General features: G+C 47.6%; 4 protein-coding genes across 4 annotated transcripts; all 4 read left to right on the plus strand.

Annotated features, from left to right (window-relative positions):
* Window positions 1–1,516: 1,516 nt before the first annotated feature.
* N7446_010054 (uncharacterized protein) lies at window positions 1,517–2,179 on the plus strand (the record flags this gene model as incomplete). Its single annotated transcript, XM_058518799.1, has 1 exon — window positions 1,517–2,179. One exon carries the CDS (start codon window positions 1,517–1,519, stop codon window positions 2,177–2,179), a length of 663 nt encoding a protein of 220 aa, XP_058369587.1.
* A 625-nt stretch (window positions 2,180–2,804) lies between these two features.
* On the plus strand, window positions 2,805–3,437 carry N7446_010055 (MFS transporter; the record flags this gene model as incomplete). The annotated part of the gene is made up of 1 exon (XM_058518800.1): window positions 2,805–3,437. One exon carries the CDS (start codon window positions 2,805–2,807, stop codon window positions 3,435–3,437), a length of 633 nt encoding a protein of 210 aa, XP_058369588.1.
* A 4,109-nt stretch (window positions 3,438–7,546) lies between these two features.
* N7446_010056 (uncharacterized protein) lies at window positions 7,547–14,839 on the plus strand (the record flags this gene model as incomplete). The annotated part of the gene is made up of 4 exons (XM_058518801.1): window positions 7,547–7,894; window positions 7,941–8,116; window positions 8,175–14,738; window positions 14,791–14,839. 4 exons carry the CDS (start codon window positions 7,547–7,549, stop codon window positions 14,837–14,839), a joined length of 7,137 nt encoding a protein of 2,378 aa, XP_058369589.1.
* Window positions 14,840–16,132: 1,293 nt separating this feature from the next.
* N7446_010057 (uncharacterized protein) lies at window positions 16,133–16,781 on the plus strand (the record flags this gene model as incomplete). Its single annotated transcript, XM_058518802.1, has 2 exons — window positions 16,133–16,362; window positions 16,427–16,781. 2 exons carry the CDS (start codon window positions 16,133–16,135, stop codon window positions 16,779–16,781), a joined length of 585 nt encoding a protein of 194 aa, XP_058369590.1.
* Window positions 16,782–18,851: the final 2,070 nt, after the last annotated feature.

An 18,851-nucleotide genomic window follows, 5' to 3' on the forward strand; every position in this document is an offset into this window, starting at 1 on the left:
TTAAAAATGACGCATGGCGGTAACGTATACCCCGACGCGCTTATTGCTTCAATTGTAGTCACCCATTCGCGATTTCCAGGCTGTAAAAGAGCTCGCCGACCGTACGAAGTCCTCGTCACAACTTTTGCAGTGGCTGTAAGGCCGAGAGCGAAGCCAGTCTCGTCGAAATTGTAGATATCCTCCTCAAGGATACCGTATTTCGCAATCGTACTTTGAAGGTAGTTAAACCACGTTGTAATCATCTTCACGTCCTCGCATTGAGCTCGCCGGTAATCGTAAGACCTCGAGAATCGAGTGGAGAGGTTAGGATGCCGTTGGACGAAGTTATAGACCCATTTCACCCCGACTGTCTCGGTCGGGTCAGTCCCACGGTCCGCGAGTAGCAAATTGGCCACTTCTCGTACGGTATTTGGCCGAGGGGCAGCTCCACGCTCATCTAATGAGATGATCCAATTCTCAAGGGATTCCTCTTCCAAAAAAGTCAATTTATGGCTGTTGGCGCGGGTTTCTTCGCGACTTTTGACACCTGCCATACGGCGACGGAGCGTATTCAGCGGGACGTCGAAATCGCGAGCCAATTGACGAATTGAGCATTTTTCATCGGACTGAAGAGAGCGAATAGCTAATAAGATCCTACCCTCTTGCTCTATACGTTTTTGAGAGCTTTGAGAGCGAATTGGTGGCATTGTGGGTGGTTGAAAATTGATGTAATGAACATGACGCGAAACTAACGCGTAGGTGTTCCACTCGCTTACATGTTCCACTCGCTTACACAATACGTTAAGGTTTTCGGGGTAACCCCAACTCCCAGTCTGCCACGTGGTAGGTAATAAATATACTTTGAGAGGGACCCAAAAAATGGAGTGGGAAGAGACTTTCGAACGTGTCTGGTATTTTTCATTATTTTACTTCAACCGATTAATTCACATCTTGGTGCGAAAGGGAGTCTCTGGTGATGGTGAGGTTATGGAAGGCAGATCCACTAAAAATGTATGGATTGCACCTGCTGTTTTTGGGAAAACCAAGGATTTTTGAGATGATTCAGTAGAGATATCGACGGCATGGAGCCCGGATCTATTTACGGTTAAAATTTAACCAGCAGAGCAGGATTTGATCCTTCGATTTCGGAACACTAGATCGCAAGTACCGCCCCTCGAAGCCTTTTCCCTGCTTTCTTTTTTTCACCATCTTTTCTTTAGTCGAATAATGCATCCCCTGTCCATAGCTCCCTGGTCTCACTCCCCTTAACGGAGTCATCCTCTCCCCGTGTGTGAAGGAGTGGATTTTTGGATCTCTTTTGCAGCTTTACTCCCGGTGGAATATCAGGGCGCTGTCATCTCTCCTTGGACTGGTTTCCATTTACCCTATCGTTGCTGGCATTCTTAGTTTAGGGCTGGTCCTCCTGTCCTCTATTTTCCTCTTCTTCTTTGGATCCATCCACGGTTTGACAGCTTGATACCGGTGACAACTATTCCTTTCTTCTATACTATCATCGGTTCTGTCGACTGCTGGAACCATGTACGGGTCTACCTCGCTGGATCTACACCGCTTAAGCCGGCATAGTCTCCAAGATCGATATGAATCGGACGAAGAAGCCGTGTCCGAGTGTGATACCGGAGCCCAGGATCTACTTTCCTCGCCGATCGGCTCTCCGGTTGGATCCCAACGAGCTGCCATCTTCGATTCAGGCCTGAGCGCCGACGATGCCTCTCACATGGACCCTGATTCAAATCGCGAAGAACATTTGCTGGCGCCACCGACAGTCAAACGGCCACGCCCTGTGTCTACGAATACTATCAAGTGGACGAGCAACGCTGCGTTTGACAACAACGCCTATGTATTTGACCCGAAAAAGCAGTTGGTGCTTGAGCTAAAATCGCCAGACTCTCCTCCACAACTGGTGTCCAGTATATTCTCGCAGCCATCGGTATACGTGTCGCCGAAGCCCAAGCCAACCACCAGATCTCAATCTACTTCACCTCCCTTGATATTCTCAGTCGAGGAGGCAGACATCCAAGTTGCAAAGAAGGTCACTTTCATGGAACCCCAGACACGGCCTACAGTTGTCCTGCTCAACGCCCTGGGGAAAAGACCAAGCTCAAGATCCCGCTCAAACCATTCTCGCTTTCGGGAAGGCGGCCACGGCCGTCCTCCTCTCGCCAGAGCCGACACAGGCTAGCACCACCTGGCTCCTCAGAGCACATCTCCAAACGACATTCCTACAGCTTATACCGTTTTTTATTTTGAGCAGTTACGTGGTGCTTGCAAGTGCCTGTTCCGCAGTGGGGCCACTCGTGGCCGGCTTTATGGTCGAGTATAGCCCTGGTTCCTGTGGGGACGTTGTCTGGCTCTGCGCTGCGCTAGCAGGATTTGATTTCCTGGCTCTCGTTGTTTTTGCACCCCGAGTCTTCCTTCACACGACCGCATCTGGCTGTCCCGTCACCAGCCACCTATTCATTATTTCCGCCATATGACGCTAAAGCAATCGAGGTAGGCCCCAGTGTAAGCAATGTCGAGAATGCTCAGGGCCCATCGGTTGGTGAAAATGAAGACTTTGTTGTCAAGTTCTCACGTCGCCGGGTCTTCACATCACTCTTCCACACAAATCAATCCCTATCTCTAGCTAAGGCTTTTTCCGTGCCTTTTGTTTTCCTACCATTCTTGGTTGTTCTTTAGGGAGTGTTTGTTTATGCCAGCGCCCTCTCGTCGCTAGTGGTTCTTTTTGTGAGCCCCGCGACATTGTATCGCGGGACGGTTGGCTTGCGAACATATGGCGGCTTAGATTAGCCCTCCCATCACTTCTCATGGCGCCTCCTTACCTATTCCCAGTTAGCAGCGTGGGCCTAATGCAAATCTCCGCCATCATCGGCTTCACTCTCTCCACCTTCGGCGGCGGGTACGTCTGCGACTTAATTACGGCCCGGATGACCAAGCGAAACCGCGGTGTATTTGTACCAGAGCTACGGCTAGTATCCATGGGGCCGATTCATTCATTGGGCCTATTGGCTGCATTGTCGTGGCACTCACCAGTGACAGGAAACCCTACTGGGCATTCATCGCAGTCGGATTCGGCATGGGTCAGTTCTTCCACTTCTTTACACCTCTTCTCTCTTTGCCTTACTCCTGTCGACCCTGGCTTTGACGATGAATGGGCGGACACCGCCTGGCGTTCTGTGGCATTTGGCGCCGTATACGCGCCAAATGTGGCAGTGACCTACCTTGTCGACTGTTATCCCGCCTTTGCATCCGAAGTTCTTGTCATTGTCAACGTGGCGAAGAATGCCATTGGCCTTGTCTTCCTCTACGTTGCGGTAGATTGGGTCCAGTCGAAGGGCTGGATCCAGGTGTATATGATAATATTTATGGTGGTCAGCCTACCCATTGTTTTGACAATTCCATCGTACTTCTGGGGTGATAGAGCACGCAGCTGTTTATAAGGATGAGCTCTCGAGAGGCAAAGGCAGCAATGATCTAGGAAGTCTTTCGATTCCGGTCATTGATGGTGAGAGACGCTGATACTGGGGTCGGATACCGTGAGTGGACCGTTCAAATGTATGAGTGCTCCTCTAGGCTCAAAAGGAAGGTTCAACCCTCATGTGTTACCGTTGCTTCATGCTGCTGGGGCTATCTGAGTTTTGTCATCAGTCCCTGATTTGATAGCTGAGATTCTCTCGTGTTTCATCTCTGCCTGCTTCTGTCTCCGTTTCTCCTGAAGAACAGACTTTTGTATCTAGGGAGCTGTTATAGGCTATCAACCGTGGAAAGGGGAAGCATCTTGAGACACTTAGGGCTCCGAAAAGAATAAAGAAATGCGAATAAACGCATTATTCATATTCACATTCATATTACGTACAATGTGAGATTTCTCCGCATCAATATTTTGTCAGGTGAAGCGGTTATCGTATTACCGAAACGCGTAGTGGTCGATTTCACACTGCCATCGCGTCACCAGCAACGCTGGACTATGGATCTCCGTTGCGGATATATGCTGAAAGGTACAACCTGCTTATGCTGAGGACAGGTGGTCTTCCACGTTGAGAGTATAATGCTCTACACAATGGCCTGGTTTCATCACCTTCGGAGCAGTCTGAAGAATCTACCTCTGAAACAAGACGCACTTGCTCTCCTCAGCCCTCCACATCGAGGAATACCGAAGACATGCCTCAGTCGAAGCAGTCTTATTCTTTGCCTAGCTCCTCGCCCTCCCCGCTTAGCGGCCTGGATCAACTTGGTGACTGTTTCCTTTTTCGGAGTTCCGTGCTAGTAAGTCGCACATTATCTTGCTCGGGAAGCCGGACTAGGGACTCGTGTTTCAGCCGATGTTGCCTTTCCTCCCAGCAATTGTATATCAACTATCAGGTCAGGAATTATGTACTACGTGGTCCAACAATTTGGCATACAAAGGATTTCACATCTGCATTCCGTTTGTACACGACTATCAAGAGATACAGAGCTCAATATTACGAGTTCAGAGGGCAGAGTGCCCCGTAAACCATTTATAATCACTACTCGGGCCCTTCCAATGCTTAGCTAAGCTAGTCGCCCCAGACACCTTCGGTGTTGGGGCTCCGGTTTTAGACCATACTTTCGGGCCCTATTTTGGTGCCTAACCATACTTTTCACCCACCTCGTAAAACGTCAATTTTCGTAGCATTTTTGATAGCAAATTACTGCCATAAATATTGCATTCAAAAGAGCATTGCCTAAGCTATTTACTGTAAGCAAATCAGAACGCAATGCATCTAATATTGGCCTTAGCATGACGTTTTCCCGCTAATATCTCCATGAAATAGCTCATTTTTCGACCACTTCTCGCTATCATGTCGGATGAAAATGAGCTCAAAATTGCCAATGCATTGGCCGCTTACCATGACCGTAATGAGCCGAAGATCAAACCATTGGCAAGGGAATTCGACGTTAGTTACCAGACCCTGCTAGGCCGTATTCGGGGTGCCGGGTCAGCAATTGGCCGACCTGCCACCAATAAGGCATTGGACTCGGTCCAAGAAAAAGCATTGCTTGACTGGATTATCTTTATGGATAGCTGCGGCGCCCCCCCCCCCCCCCCCCCCGGCAGCATCGATACAGCAGCGCGCCGATGACATTATTCATCGATCAAACCCGGACAGGAAGCCTCTTTGGCATGGCTGGGGCCTCGCATTCAGTAAGCGACTGCCAAAGCTTACACCCCACCTCCATTTTATTAGTAGATTTCGACACGTCCCGTGGATTAGGCGGGCCGCCTATCATTGGCGGCGCATATTCGGCCCAATTGCAGTGTATTTGACCGATACTCCTAACGATTATAGATTGTATTTATGTCAAGAGATTAATAATTCTACTACTTATGCAAGAAACTTAGTAGTAAATATTAGTTATAGATGAGGAGGTAAAATTATTTTTGGATTGTTTCCGTGATAATACTGTTTCACATTTAAGTGGGTTTAACCAATGAGTAGAACCAACTTATTGTAGATTAAATACTTTTGAATTCAATCAAAGTAGTATTACATTAGTTAATCATAATACTGCATTAAGAGTAATTGAGTATCCTGTTGACGTTAGTTCAAATACATTAAATGAGAAAATCTGTTACTCCTTGAACAACAGAAGTAGCAAATATGCCGCTACAGACCCCACGAGAAATGTTACAACATGCTTCATGGTTATCTCGTCAATTTCTTGTTTATATTGAATTAGGTATACAAATAAAAATTTGGATATGTAAATAGTTTAAGTAGTTACAAATGTACTGTAACATTACCAGATGGTTGCACATGTAAAATATTATTTCAAGATAAATCAGCATTAACTGATTTTATAGGTAGAACAGACAATTTCATATATATATGCCACCATTTGATAATTCTTATAATAAATTATGATCCTGATACGCTTATGCAGATGAGAAAAAGAGAAAAACACAAGATTGTATTCTTTGTGTTATTAAAAGTGGACGTACGGGTTGTCAATATGATTCGCCATATAATTACGAATCGTAAGGTACGTTATGGATTATTATATTGTAGATAAACGTTAAATAAAACACAAGGTTTTTCTTCAATAGTATTTGTAACGTACAGTGACGCAGCAAATGTTTTAACACCCCTCTGATCTTTTAGATTCTGCCGGTCAAAATTTGGATTTTTTCAACACCCTTTAACTTGTTTCTTAACAAAACACTTGGTCTTTGTGTATTGAATTGAATCATACCTTCTATGAAAAACTCCTACTGAAACAAGAATGTTTAAAAGGTAAGATATCATTAACTTGCTCTTCGGTTTACAATAGGCGGTCTCAAAAGCGGTCTGAACAAGGGTGCTAAAACATTTGCTGCGTCACTATAATCCACATGCGAAGCCACCACTACAAGCGAGCCGCCACCCTACCTGTATGTATTCGTTTTAAATGCATTTTTCGTAACAAAAAGCCATTAAATACAATAAGCTAAAAACGACTCGTTTTAAACGAGTTCTATTGGAACATAGACAGGATGGCAGGACATCTGGCAATACAAGTCCGGGAAAGCCGCAACCACGATATCAGTGCCTGGTCAGCAATGCACAGATTGTCACCCTGGGCGAAAGCCACCAACCGTATCAAATCAAACGCTAAGCATTGACCGGCAAAAAATCACTCGACGCTGTTCCTATAAAACAAACTATTAGCAAGTTTTCTAGACTTCGGAGCAATTTTAATTTGCTTGTTCAAGGGAATTAATATCTGTTTACCTGTGTACATGTACATGTAGCAACTAAGTTAACTTACTTGACGGTTGATGCTGCTAGAGAACATAGTGCGGCGGCACGAAAGCGGCGAGAAAGGCGGTGAGTAAATTCAGGCAGGGGGGTTGTCTGTATCAGTCCCCTATAAAAAGAGCTAGCGGGTTTCAATCGGTCAAGCTTCCGAAAGATACCAGAGATAAGATAAGTCTGTTTGAAATAGATATTTCGCATACCTGTACTGCAAGCAGAGAGAAAACCTCCCCTCATCTACATAGTACCGTGGCAGTTCCCTTATGTTGATATGTGTTGGGAGTTGGTTGATAGGATCTCATACACACAAAGACAGAACAATGTAATCAAACAGGGATCGACTTCGATTTGCATGTTTGCTTATAATGGCAAACGAATTTGAGGCTTACACTGTCGGCTGCACCCGATCGGACTCTGTTGGGTCTGTCTGAGACACACACCGAACTAACCAGGATTGGAGACACGTATTGCTAATCCGAACCACTGAGGAACACCGCCACCCCACCGCGGGAAAAACCCTGCCTGTGGGTGGATTGATACAGTGATGTCTTGGCCCAGAGTGGGTCGGTAGTAGTGAAAGTACAGCGATCCATACGCCTGTCTGGCTGATAAGAGTCTCACATCCTGTGTTGTAAAATCCTTGATGTCTTTTGAAGCTCGTTCGTTTGCTCTTCTTCAACTACAGCTCCTGTTTGCTCAACGCATAGAGGAATTGTTTTCTTTGCATTTCCGAAAGGGTTGGATCGAGCAAATTCCGGTGCCTAGCGTTTCGGCCTGATATATCGACAGAAATGCAACGCTCAGCATTTCTCATACTGTCGTTTCTGAGCGTCCATGCGTTATGCTGGCCATACACTGAGTCGCTCGCTGAATACAATCTTAACGAGAATAAATCCGCCGAAGGTCCAATCGATTATTGGGGAGCATGGCCAGACCATGAGTATCATCCGTCACCAGACAACTGGCGATTCCCTATCTATACCATATTTCTGGATCGCATATCCAACGGGGACCCGACAAATGATGACATCAACGGGACTTCCTTTGAGCATGTTTTGAACTCGAACCAGATGCGTCATGGTGGCGATCTAGACGGCTTACTTGACACGTTGGATTACATCCAGGGCATGGGCTTCAAGGTGAGCTAGGCTGACTTTGGATGAACTACATAGCTGATCCATTTAGGCTATTTATTTCGCCGGCACGTACTTGATGAATCTCCCTTGGGCCTACGATGGCTACTCCCCCGTCGATACCACCCTCCTCGACATGCATTTCGGCACGATTGAGGACTGGAGACGAACTATTACCGAGATCCACGACCGGGATATGTACGTGCTAGTAGATAACACATTGTCAACGTAAGTCGGTGCTGCTGCTACTATTATTGGTATCCCTGGGCTTATGAAAAAAAATCAGGATGAGTAACCTGGTCGGATTTAAAGGTCATCTGAACGACTCAGCCGACTTCCGGGCCCACGAATACGAAGTTGAATGGGTCACAGATAGAAAGTATGCCGATTTCGGAGTTGGGAATGAATACAACGAAACTTGTAACTACCCAAAATTTTGGAATGAGACGGGATACCCGTTACTTTCCGGTGGAGTTGAAGACCTCAAGGGTTGCTATGATAGCGACTTTGACCAATATGGAGAGCTTGAAGCGTTCGGCAACTTCCCAGACTGGCAGCGTCAACTTACTAAATTTGCCTCCGTGCAGGATCGCCTGCGCGAATGGCACAAGCCGGTCCGAGACGTCATCACCAGGCATTCATGCTTTCAGATTGCTAGTTTGGATATCGACGGGTTCCGTTTTGACAAGGCCGTCCAGTCAACCCTCGAACCCTTGAGCGAGATGACCGCTTTTTACCGCGAATGTGCGAAACGGTTCGGCAAGAACAATTTCTTCCTTCCCGGTGAAATCACGTCTGGAGACACATTCGGCAGTTTGTACCTCGGCCGCGGGCGTCAACCAGATCAGCGCCCGAAGGACGCAGGTGCTGGCGCTAAGCTAACCAACAATTCGGACTCGCACTTCTTGAGAGCCGATGGGTTGCAAGCATTGGATGCCTCCGCATTTCACTATACCATCTATCGTTCAATGACCCGATTTTTGGGGATAGATGGTAATCTGGTTGCTGATTTCGACTTGCCCACTGATTTCATTGAGGCCTGGAATGAGATGCTTCGGACGAACGACTTTCTTAATGCCTTCACTGGGGAACTAGATCCGAGGCATATGTATGGCGTCTCGAACCAAGACAATTTCCGCTGGCCGGCAGTCAAAAACGGTACGGACAAATTCCTTCTCGGTCTGTATATCATCACGCTGGAGCTCCCCGGAATCCCACTTGTCCTATGGGGAGAAGAGCAGGCGATGTATGTGTTTGATGCCACTGCATCTAATTATATGTTCGGCCGACAGCCCATGACGTACCAAACCGCATGGTGGACGCAGGGCTGTTTCAATTTGAATACCTCAAAATTCTACGACTTTCCCATTGAAAAAGGTCTACATGGATGCAACGATATCACCGTCACGTATGATCAGCGAAACCCGGCTCACCCAATTCGCAACATCATGAAGAGGATGTTCGAAATCCGAACGCAATACCCAGTTGCCAATGATGGCTTGTATCTTGAGACACTCTCCCAGCTCACTAGAGAGATATTCCTTCCTGGATCCTCTACTACTCCCACAGTCACCGGCCTATGGTCGGTGCTACGAAGCTATTTTCCTGAAGTCCAGAAAGAAGCATCGGAAACATCCAATGGCAATGGAACTCTGTGGCTGGTGTATCAAAATGGAAACGCAACAGACACTTATGGCGGCAACTGCAGTAACAAAAATACGGCACTGTTGGCTCCATTCAAGTCAAAGACCAAGCTGAAGAATCTTTTCTATCCTTATGAGGAGCTCACTTTGCGTGACGGACCTAATAGCCAAGATGAAGATGGCTACGGATGTGTCCCTCGCATGAAGTTGCTGCCATGGGAATATCGGGCATATGTGGAGGCCGACAGTTTTGTTGAGCCAAGTCCTACTGTTACTGAATTTCTTCCCGGACACGACGCTCGGTTCATTTCTCCACAAGATGTGGGTGAAACTATTCCAATTCAGCTAGGATATTCAAAAGAGATGAGTTGTGACAGCATTACCAACGCGATTATCGTGAATTCAACGACAGAAAAGGGCATCGCTGCGTCTCTTGATACTTCCAGTGTGAAGTGCACCAATGTCTCTGCCAGAACGAGCGGTGATTCGTTTGTCGGTGAGGTTCCCACCGTATGGACGTGGTCTGCTAAGTTGAGCAATGCCCACCACGGAATCCACCAGCTGACGGTTAACAACGTTTCCGCCTCTGGGGCACACACCAACTCAATCGACAAATTTTTGCTTCGAGTTGGCCCTTTGAGCAATCCTCTGATGTCTCCGCTTTCGAATTACTCTTCCACTCTGGTGCACAAATCCGCCGATAACTTCTACATCCAGCATAACGCGGCCGGCGCAGATCGATTCCGCTACTCAACCGATTTTGGTCGGACATGGTCGGATTGGAAGGCTTATTTGGGTGGAAACACTACAATTAATATCCCGTCTTGGACAGGCACGGACAATCAAAAATGGAAGGGAACTCACATTCGTGTCCAGTACTTTTCGAGGCTCACGGGGAGCAGCGATTATATACAGGAAGGTGATTATGACTGGGATGATGACGCAACTCGGAGATTCCCTCATCTGTGGTGGAACGGTCCATACAACCAGTATGGCTACGATGCAGGACTGGATAACAGGATGAGGTACGACTCCGAGACATCAAGTTGGAGGTACGATTTTGTCTATGAATGGCCGGCTGTTGGACAGCTGAATGTCTGGGGAACCGACAAGGTAGGCACGCCGGATACCACAGAGGTTTATGGCGATGTTGATAGCTCCTCTGTGGTCCAGAAGCTTCCTCCGTCGTATCTTTCGTCCAACGTCATCAATATCACAACTTTACCCCCATTCCCATATCTTGGCTGGACCATCTCCCTCAACGATGGCAACTTGCGATACCAATTAATTCCAGTTGGATCAGGATGGGTCCAGCTTGTGCTCTTCATTCTCTTGTGGGTTCTTCCGGTCCTGATGGGCTTATCTGGTGTTCTCATCTTTATCCGAACCTTTTACCGTGTCAAGTTCAATAAAGATGGTAACGTGGTCAAAGAAGGTAGGCTACAAGTCCTGTTTTGGCGGAGGGTTAAAGACAAGATCGCCGGGGACGATGGATCGCCGAAGATAATGCCAGAAACGGCCGTGTCGACAGACATTGCTGCCGCGGGCGCCTCCAACCAACGACGCACAGTATTGATCGCAACAATGGAATACGACATCCAAGACTGGGGGCTGAAGGTTAAGATTGGGGGTCTCGGTGTGATGGCCCAGCTCATGTCCCAGAACTTGAAGCATCAGAATCTTATCTGGGTGGTTCCATGCGTCACTGATATCGAGTATCCCCAAGACACGCCTGCTGAGCCTTATGTGATTACGATACTAGATAACCCATATTTGGTGAAAGTACAGTATCACGTAGTCGAAAACATTACATATGTTCTGCTTGACGCTCCCGTCTTTCGTCAGCAGACTAAAGCAGAGCCCTATCCTCCCCGTATGGACGACCTTGATAGTGCAGTTTACTATTCAGCGTGGAATCAGTGTATCGCAGAAACGATGAAGCGATCACCGGCGATTGACCTGTACCATATCAACGACTTCCATGGGTGCCTGGCACCGCTTTATCTGTTGCCGACTCGCACGATACCCGTTTGTCTTTCATTGCATAACGCGGAGTTCCAAGGCCTTTGGGCGCTGCGAACATTGCAAGAAAAGAAAGAAGTTTGTTCTGTGTTCAATATACCACTTGAAATTGCAACCAAATACTGCCAATTCGGGAATGTGTTCAATTTACTTCACACCGGTGCTAGCTATTTGCGATATCATCAACGTGGCTTCGGCGCAGTTGGTGTGTCGCAGAAGTATAGCAAGCGGTCATGGGCTCGCTATCCAATTTTCTGGAGTCTTGATAAAATTGGCAGTCTCCCAAACCCAGACCCCTCCGACACAGGCACGTTGGAGGATAGCTCCGACGGGGAAGTTCCTATTCAGTCCTGCGATGAACGAATAAGCGAAAAGTTGAAGGCACAGAAGTGGGCTGGTCTGAGTGAGGATCGCAATGCTGATCTGTTGGTATTCGTTGGACGATGGTCAAAGCAGAAGGGCGTTGACTTGATTGCAGATGTCATACCGGCGGTATTGTTTGCGAGACCGCAGGTTCAATTGATCTGTGTCGGCCCTATCGTCGACCTATATGGCAGGCTCGCTGCTGTCAAGCTGGAGCGCATCATGGAAATGTTTCCAGGTCGTATTTTCTCGAAGCCAGAGTTTACTGTCCTGCCTCCCTATGTATTTTCTGGTGCTGACTTTGCCTTGATCCCCTCTCGGGACGAACCATTCGGACTGATTGCCGTTGAATTTGGACGGAAGGGTGCTCTTGGGATCGGCTCTCGCATTGGGGGTCTAGGCCAGATGCCTGGTTGGTGGTATACTGTGGAATCCGACTCAGCGCGTCATCTCTTGCATCAATTGAGAACGGCAATCAAGTCTGCTCTTGACTCGTCAGAAGAGACACGAAGGGAAATGCGGGCAAACTCTGCCAAGCAGCGATTCCCCGTCCTTGAATGGACCCATAAACTCGAAGTCTTGCAACGGACAGCAATCCACATCCATCATGCGAAGAACCGAACTACTACGGCGGGCCCCGCACGGTCACAAATATACTCAGAGATGCGGGACGAGCATTTCTCAACGGTGGCCCTTCCAAGACTCGATATGTCCCTGGCAGAGGGCTTGGACTCGCCACCAGTGAGAACATCACAACTCGCTCACCCATCTCTCCAAGAACTACAGGCAGCTGACCACCTTAGGGGCACTGAAAGTAACAGGAGCAGCATTCTGGGTCGCAAACTCTCGCTTGGACGGCGAGATGGCCCTGGCCAGGGCAGGAAGCGCCTTGTCAAGAAGTCATTGCGCGAGAGTCAAATTTCCGACCAGAGAGCTGAAAGTGATACCACGGACGCTGAAGACGAAGGTACCGACACGCCACAGGAGGATTACATTTCCCCCGAAGAGGCGGTGGCAGCCGTTAACCGGGCTCTTGGGTCTCAGGAAGTTGGTTCTTATCGAAACAACAGCTGCCACTCTCCACGCTGGTCCGAGATATCTACCCCGGACTCGTCAAGTTTTGTCTCGCGGGAGTCTTCTCCAGTGAGAGCTCCTCTCTCTCACATCCGCAATGTGTCTGTTCTTTCGTTGCCGTCTGTCATCGGCGATCACGATCAATCTGTCTTCGAGCTGCAGAAGGTCGATCCAACCTTTACTGACAGAATGGGTCACTTCACGCGGCACTTCGAAACGCTTCTGACCAAGCTGAATACCAAAAATTCTATCACGGACTACTGTATTGAGACGTACTTGATGAAGAGCGAGCGGAAATTCTTCAACATGTACAATGACGCGCAGTTGAAAGTTCAGCCTAAAGAACGTGCACTGGATGAAGCTGCTTCGGAGGATGCCCTCGATAATGCGGCGTATACTCGCGTTTCTCGGGTTCCTGGAGAGCTGGAAACTAATGATCTTGGTGAAATTGATGAATGGCTCTCTCGGCTGGGATACAAGAGACCGATTGCCATCCAGAGGTTTATGAGACGCCGTGTTGGAAATTGGCCTGTCTACGCTCTGTTCTTGGGCCTTGGCCAGATCATCGCGACAAACTCGGCACAGGTAACTCTTCTCGTTGGTCAGGTAGGCGAGACTGCTGTTAAGCTCTACATTATTGCGACCATCTATTGCGTCTCAACTATCGCTTGGTGGACTCTCTTCTACCGCTTCCCATCGGTGATTGTCCTCAGTCTCCCATGGCTGTTATACTCCCTAGCATTCATGGTCATCGGCGTTTCACCCTTCGGGATCACTAGTCTCGGTCGAGCATGGGCACAGAATGTTGCCGCAGGCGTCTATGCGGCTGCCTCTTCCAGTGGATCTCTGTTCTTTGCGCTGAACTTTGGCGACCAGGGTGCAATTCCCGTGAAAGACTGGATGTTCCGCGCAAGTCTTATCCAGGGAATCCAACAGATTTACACGGTTGCACTGTGGTACTGGAGCTCCAGGGTCACTGCGGTAGAGATTGGGGGCGTTTCTACGGCTACTTTAAATACATGGAAACTCACTGCTGTGGTGATCCCTATCGCCGCAGTATGTCTTGTCATTGGCGTTGTACTTGCTCTTGGCCTGCCGAAATACTATCGTCAATCTCCTGGAAAGGTCCTATTTTTTGACACGTCACTCTTCCGCCGGCGTATTGTTCTCTGGTTCTTCTTCATGGTCATTATCCAGAACTGGTTCCTCGCTGCGGCGTTTGGCCGGAACTGGTCTTTCTTGTGGTCATCTAAACATGCCAAGACATGGGAGGTGGTACTTTTAGTGGTATTCTTCTTTGTCATTCTTTGGATAGTTGCGCTACTCATTTTCCGATTCCTATCCAAAGAGCACAGCTGGATCTTACCCGTTTTCGGACTAAGTGTTGGCGCACCGCGCTGGGCGCAAACTTGGTGGGGAACCTCTAACATCGGATTCTACCTCCCGTGGACAAGCAGTCTGACCTCCGGGGCTCTCGCCTCTCGCTGTGTCTGGCTCTGGCTGGGGTTCCTTGATGAGATTCAACAAGTCGGCCTGGGAATGATCCTTTTGCAGACCCTAACCAGAGTCCATGTCTGCTTCGTCCTACTAGTCGCCCAGATTCTTGGGTCTATCGCTACCATTTGTGCCCGTGGATTTGCTCCAAACAATGTCGGTCCGGCAGGCATCTCTCCGGATGTGGGCTCGTCAACGGACAAAGTAGCCAATGCGTGGTTCTGGGCCGCCCTTTTCTTCCAGCTTTTGGCCAGGTCAGTGACATTTCCCTATTCTATTCGAGAATCGTACTAACTGTCCGCTTAGTTTTGGGTTCCTTTTATTTTATCGGCGCGAACAGCTTAACCGACCCTGAGCTGTCTACAACTTTTGCATATCGGATCTGCAGATCGCATCACCAAGTGTCAACAATTGGAGTTGTCATCCAAATCCAGGCAGAGCCATGAGTGAACGTAAATCAAAATGCTAGATGTTCATAGATGTTTGACTTTGAATCTTCCAGGCATATTGTGCCTGTCGGAGGTAACACTTGCCGTGCAAATGAATCGTTGACTGAATTCATATTAATTAAGCCTGTCATATATATGGTCTAATCTAATAAGTTCGATCTATCGTGGCTAAATGTTTTTCATTAAATGCAACAAATTGGCTGCCGGATTGTAATGTCACCTTGCGCGGGAATATATCCCCTGCAGACGAGTGAAGTGATCTCCACAATAGTTGAATGGAAAACTCTCAAGTGCTCTTGAATAATGACACCCTGAGGGCACCAATTAAAAGAAGGAGCTGGAGCTTCATTAAAGCATGACAGGATTTGAAGAATTGTCTCTACGTGAAAAAAGGCTTCACCTTATCCTCCGGAGACTCTTCATCCCCATCGAAGCATCTACATCCTCTGCGGCATGCATGACGCGCAACACATTACATCATAATAAACCGGCTACATCCTCCACCGATAGCCACCGATCTAACAATTTCTGAATGAGATCAGAATACCGACTGACATCCTCTAACGCCCGGACTCCCGCCACCATACTATCAAAAACGGATCCCGGCCCAACCTGACGGTGGCCAACCAACTTACCAATATGTTGTATGTGGATGACAACATCGTCGATGGAAACCTGGGGTGGGTCATCGCAGCGGGTATAAGCAGGGTGATACGAAGCGATGACAACTCCCTGGTTTTGACGAACACATGCGGGGACGTTGCGCACATGAGGGCAAAGAGTGTACGCAGATTAGTGCGAGAACATAACTGGTGCGATAGTAATGTTGAGGGCGTCTAGCATCGTCTCGCAGCCGTCGAGTGAACCCATTTCTCAAATCGCTGCCCGCCACGACTATTCTTTTCCCAACTTGACTGTCACGCTCCTCAATGTCCCATCTCGACCACTGATACTTCGAAATCAAGCACTGGGTTAGAACCCCATTCACCCGTCGTAACGAATATTTTTCCCGAGTCTAGCTTTCTCAGAGAGAGACGAGTCTCTGCGTTCCCTACGCCAGTTGAAATAAGAGCTATCAACAAAAATTCTGGCAATCTTTACGCCACAAATTTCAACCGCCCCCTCTTGTCAAGATACCGTCTCTTGGACTGGTGGTTAAGTACGGAGCCGACGTGACCGTGACCGAGGCTCAAACTCAAATGAGAATACGCGAGCAACTACAAGGACAGGTATCTACTCCTGAGATTTTTGGCTGGACTGAGGATGAAGGACAGGTCTTTATCTACATGTCCTTGATCGAGGGCGAGACTTTGCAAGAGAGATGGAGTGGCATGGATGACGCTAAGAGACGGGCCGTCTGCGAACAACTTAAAATATATTGTGAAAACATGGAGGGCCTTAACGCAGGACAAGCAAGACTGTTATATCGGTACGTGCATTCCCTCGGATATAATACATAAGCAACCTTAATCTGAAATCTACTCCACAGGCAGTTTCGGTAAGCAACCACTGAGTGAGGCATTCGGCGATTCCCACCCAGAACTCGCAGGTCCATTTCAAGGTGTGAACGCCATTCAACTGTTTCACGATGCTTGCGGAATTGAGATCGACAGCGAAGTGCCTATCGTTTTCACTCATAGCGATTTTTTTCTACCCGACATCCTTCTATCGCTTGGGTCGAATCCACAAGTAGCAGCGATCATTGACTGGGGTCAGGCTGGGTGGTATCCTGCGTACTGGGAGTATTGTAAGGCACGACGAGTGAGAGTGGATCCAGAGTACTTTGGTGATACTATTCAAGAAGAATGGCACATGAAATATCTGCCAATGATCTCCTGGATCCTATGAATGATGAGAAATACTACCACCCTTGGCTTTGGTTTGTGTTATCTAAGGGCATCTAAATAGAAGTGGGCTTTGTGAGCCAAAGCGACCGTAATTACTGCTTTTAAATCATGTGGGTCTAGCGTTTTCAACGGGTTCTCCGGGTTTGCATCGAACCTGCCAGCTGCCCAAGCGCACAGCCCCCACCCTTCCCTTCTCCAGCTTCGCAATAACTCTTCAAAGCCTTATAATAGATAATTTTCTATGCCAACCCTTTCAAAGTGTGCAATTTGCTTATAGAATATCAGGCAATCCATGTTACTGCGTGTGCAGTGTTTATTGTCCTACGAGAGATCATTCTTAGAAGACTCAGGATAGAAATTTTTTTGGCAGAGCGCCAGACGTGCACGTCCGATTCGCTACTGGTTGACCAAACATTGTGCCTTCTTGGCTTGTTACAATGTAGCCTAGTGGTCAATCCCAAGCAACCGCGATCCCTGGCAATGATAAGATCCAGATGTGGCTGTCCATGGTGCACTATTCATGCGCATGCCAGTGCAGCTTTTGGTCGCTCGATATTTTATACGCTGTTTTTAACCTCGTAGAAAGATTGGTATCTCTGACGACAAATCTCAACTGTAGGGTCTGTTTTGTATACCGCATGCTGCGTGCCCGCAGATCTCTATCCCTTCGATTCTTGGGCGATTTCAACGACAGCCAAATTGGGTTTAGGGCCATTGGCAGTATCGGTGCAAATATGAAGCTTCGCAGAACCTGGTGGATTGCTACAGCGTGTATTATTGAAGGGAAAAGGGCACGTAGTGCCTGTAGGAATGCCCTCCAAATAAACATATCAATGACGGATACAGTCAACTCTCGCTTATACCACAGCATACTATCCAAGCCAAATTACGTGGTATAATTGAGTTGTGTTTTGGTGAGAGGATGACATAATATTTGACAAGCTAACTCTAAGCCCTAATACCTATTTAGTCTTCCATCCCATCATCTGATCCAAAGTCACCTGACGTTTCTCATCAATCTGAATCCTGCCAAAGTCGCTGATTAAGCTCTCAATTTGTCTAATATGGTCCGAGGTACCCTTTTCTTTGCTACAAACCCATAGTAGGATATCCTGGAGGCTGTCCAATATAGCAGAATTAGACAGAAGCTCAGGTGGGGGCCCATCAATGTCAATATCCTGAATTTCTGAGGTTGTTGGGGCAATATATATATCTTGCTCATTGGTCTCATCTCGCCCTTCAGTCCCATCTTCTAACATGTCTTCGTCCGAAGGGTTCAAAAACTCGTCAAATGGCACAATATCTTTATCACCAAGCTTATCAATTGCTTGATTATATAGACTTTCAATCTCATCACTCAATCCGGGCTCGGAAAATAGTGCAGACTCAGGTGCGGACTTGGGCGCGGACTCAGGTATAGGTATAGACTTTGGACTAATCAAAGTACTTTGTTTAAAGCAATTGATAATCGTTTGGTCTGATACACTTGTTCTCCAAACTTGCGTTACCCAGGTAACAGTATAATAAATGCTCATTCTTTGTTTTGGGTCTATCCCACGATCAAGAAAAGCAATCATATAGCGCATCCATTTCTTCCGATAATGGTGCTTCAAGTTTTGGATAATACCTTGGTCCAAGGGTTGATAAATTGAAGTTGCGTTTGCTGGCAAAAAAACAACCGTAATCCGGGGTGGTGGTGGCGCTCGCTGGAGTCCAATAACATGTGGTGAAGCATTGTCTAAAAGGAGCAAAGCTTTCTTATCTAAGGGAATACGCCCATAGAAAGATCGCAACCAGTCCTCCATAATGTCATGACGCATCCATGCTGCCTTGTTGTGACGCCAAACACATCCCAGAGCTCGGAAATTAACCCCCCGGAGTGCGCGAGGGGTTTTTGCTGTGCCAATCAACCATAAAGGGACTCGATCGGAACCATCCGCATTTGATGCAACAACAATAGTGATTCGTGTTTTATCAAGCTTTTTGCCAGCAATTTTTCCCTTTGAAAGACCACCATTTGGCATACGTCGCCAAAATAGGCCAGTTTCATCCATATTGTAGATTTCGGACG

This window comes from Penicillium canescens, assembly GCF_028828765.1.
Source record: "Penicillium canescens strain IBT 15451 chromosome Unknown utg000006l_segment0_segment0, whole genome shotgun sequence".
Lineage (NCBI taxonomy): Eukaryota > Fungi > Ascomycota > Eurotiomycetes > Eurotiales > Aspergillaceae > Penicillium > Penicillium canescens.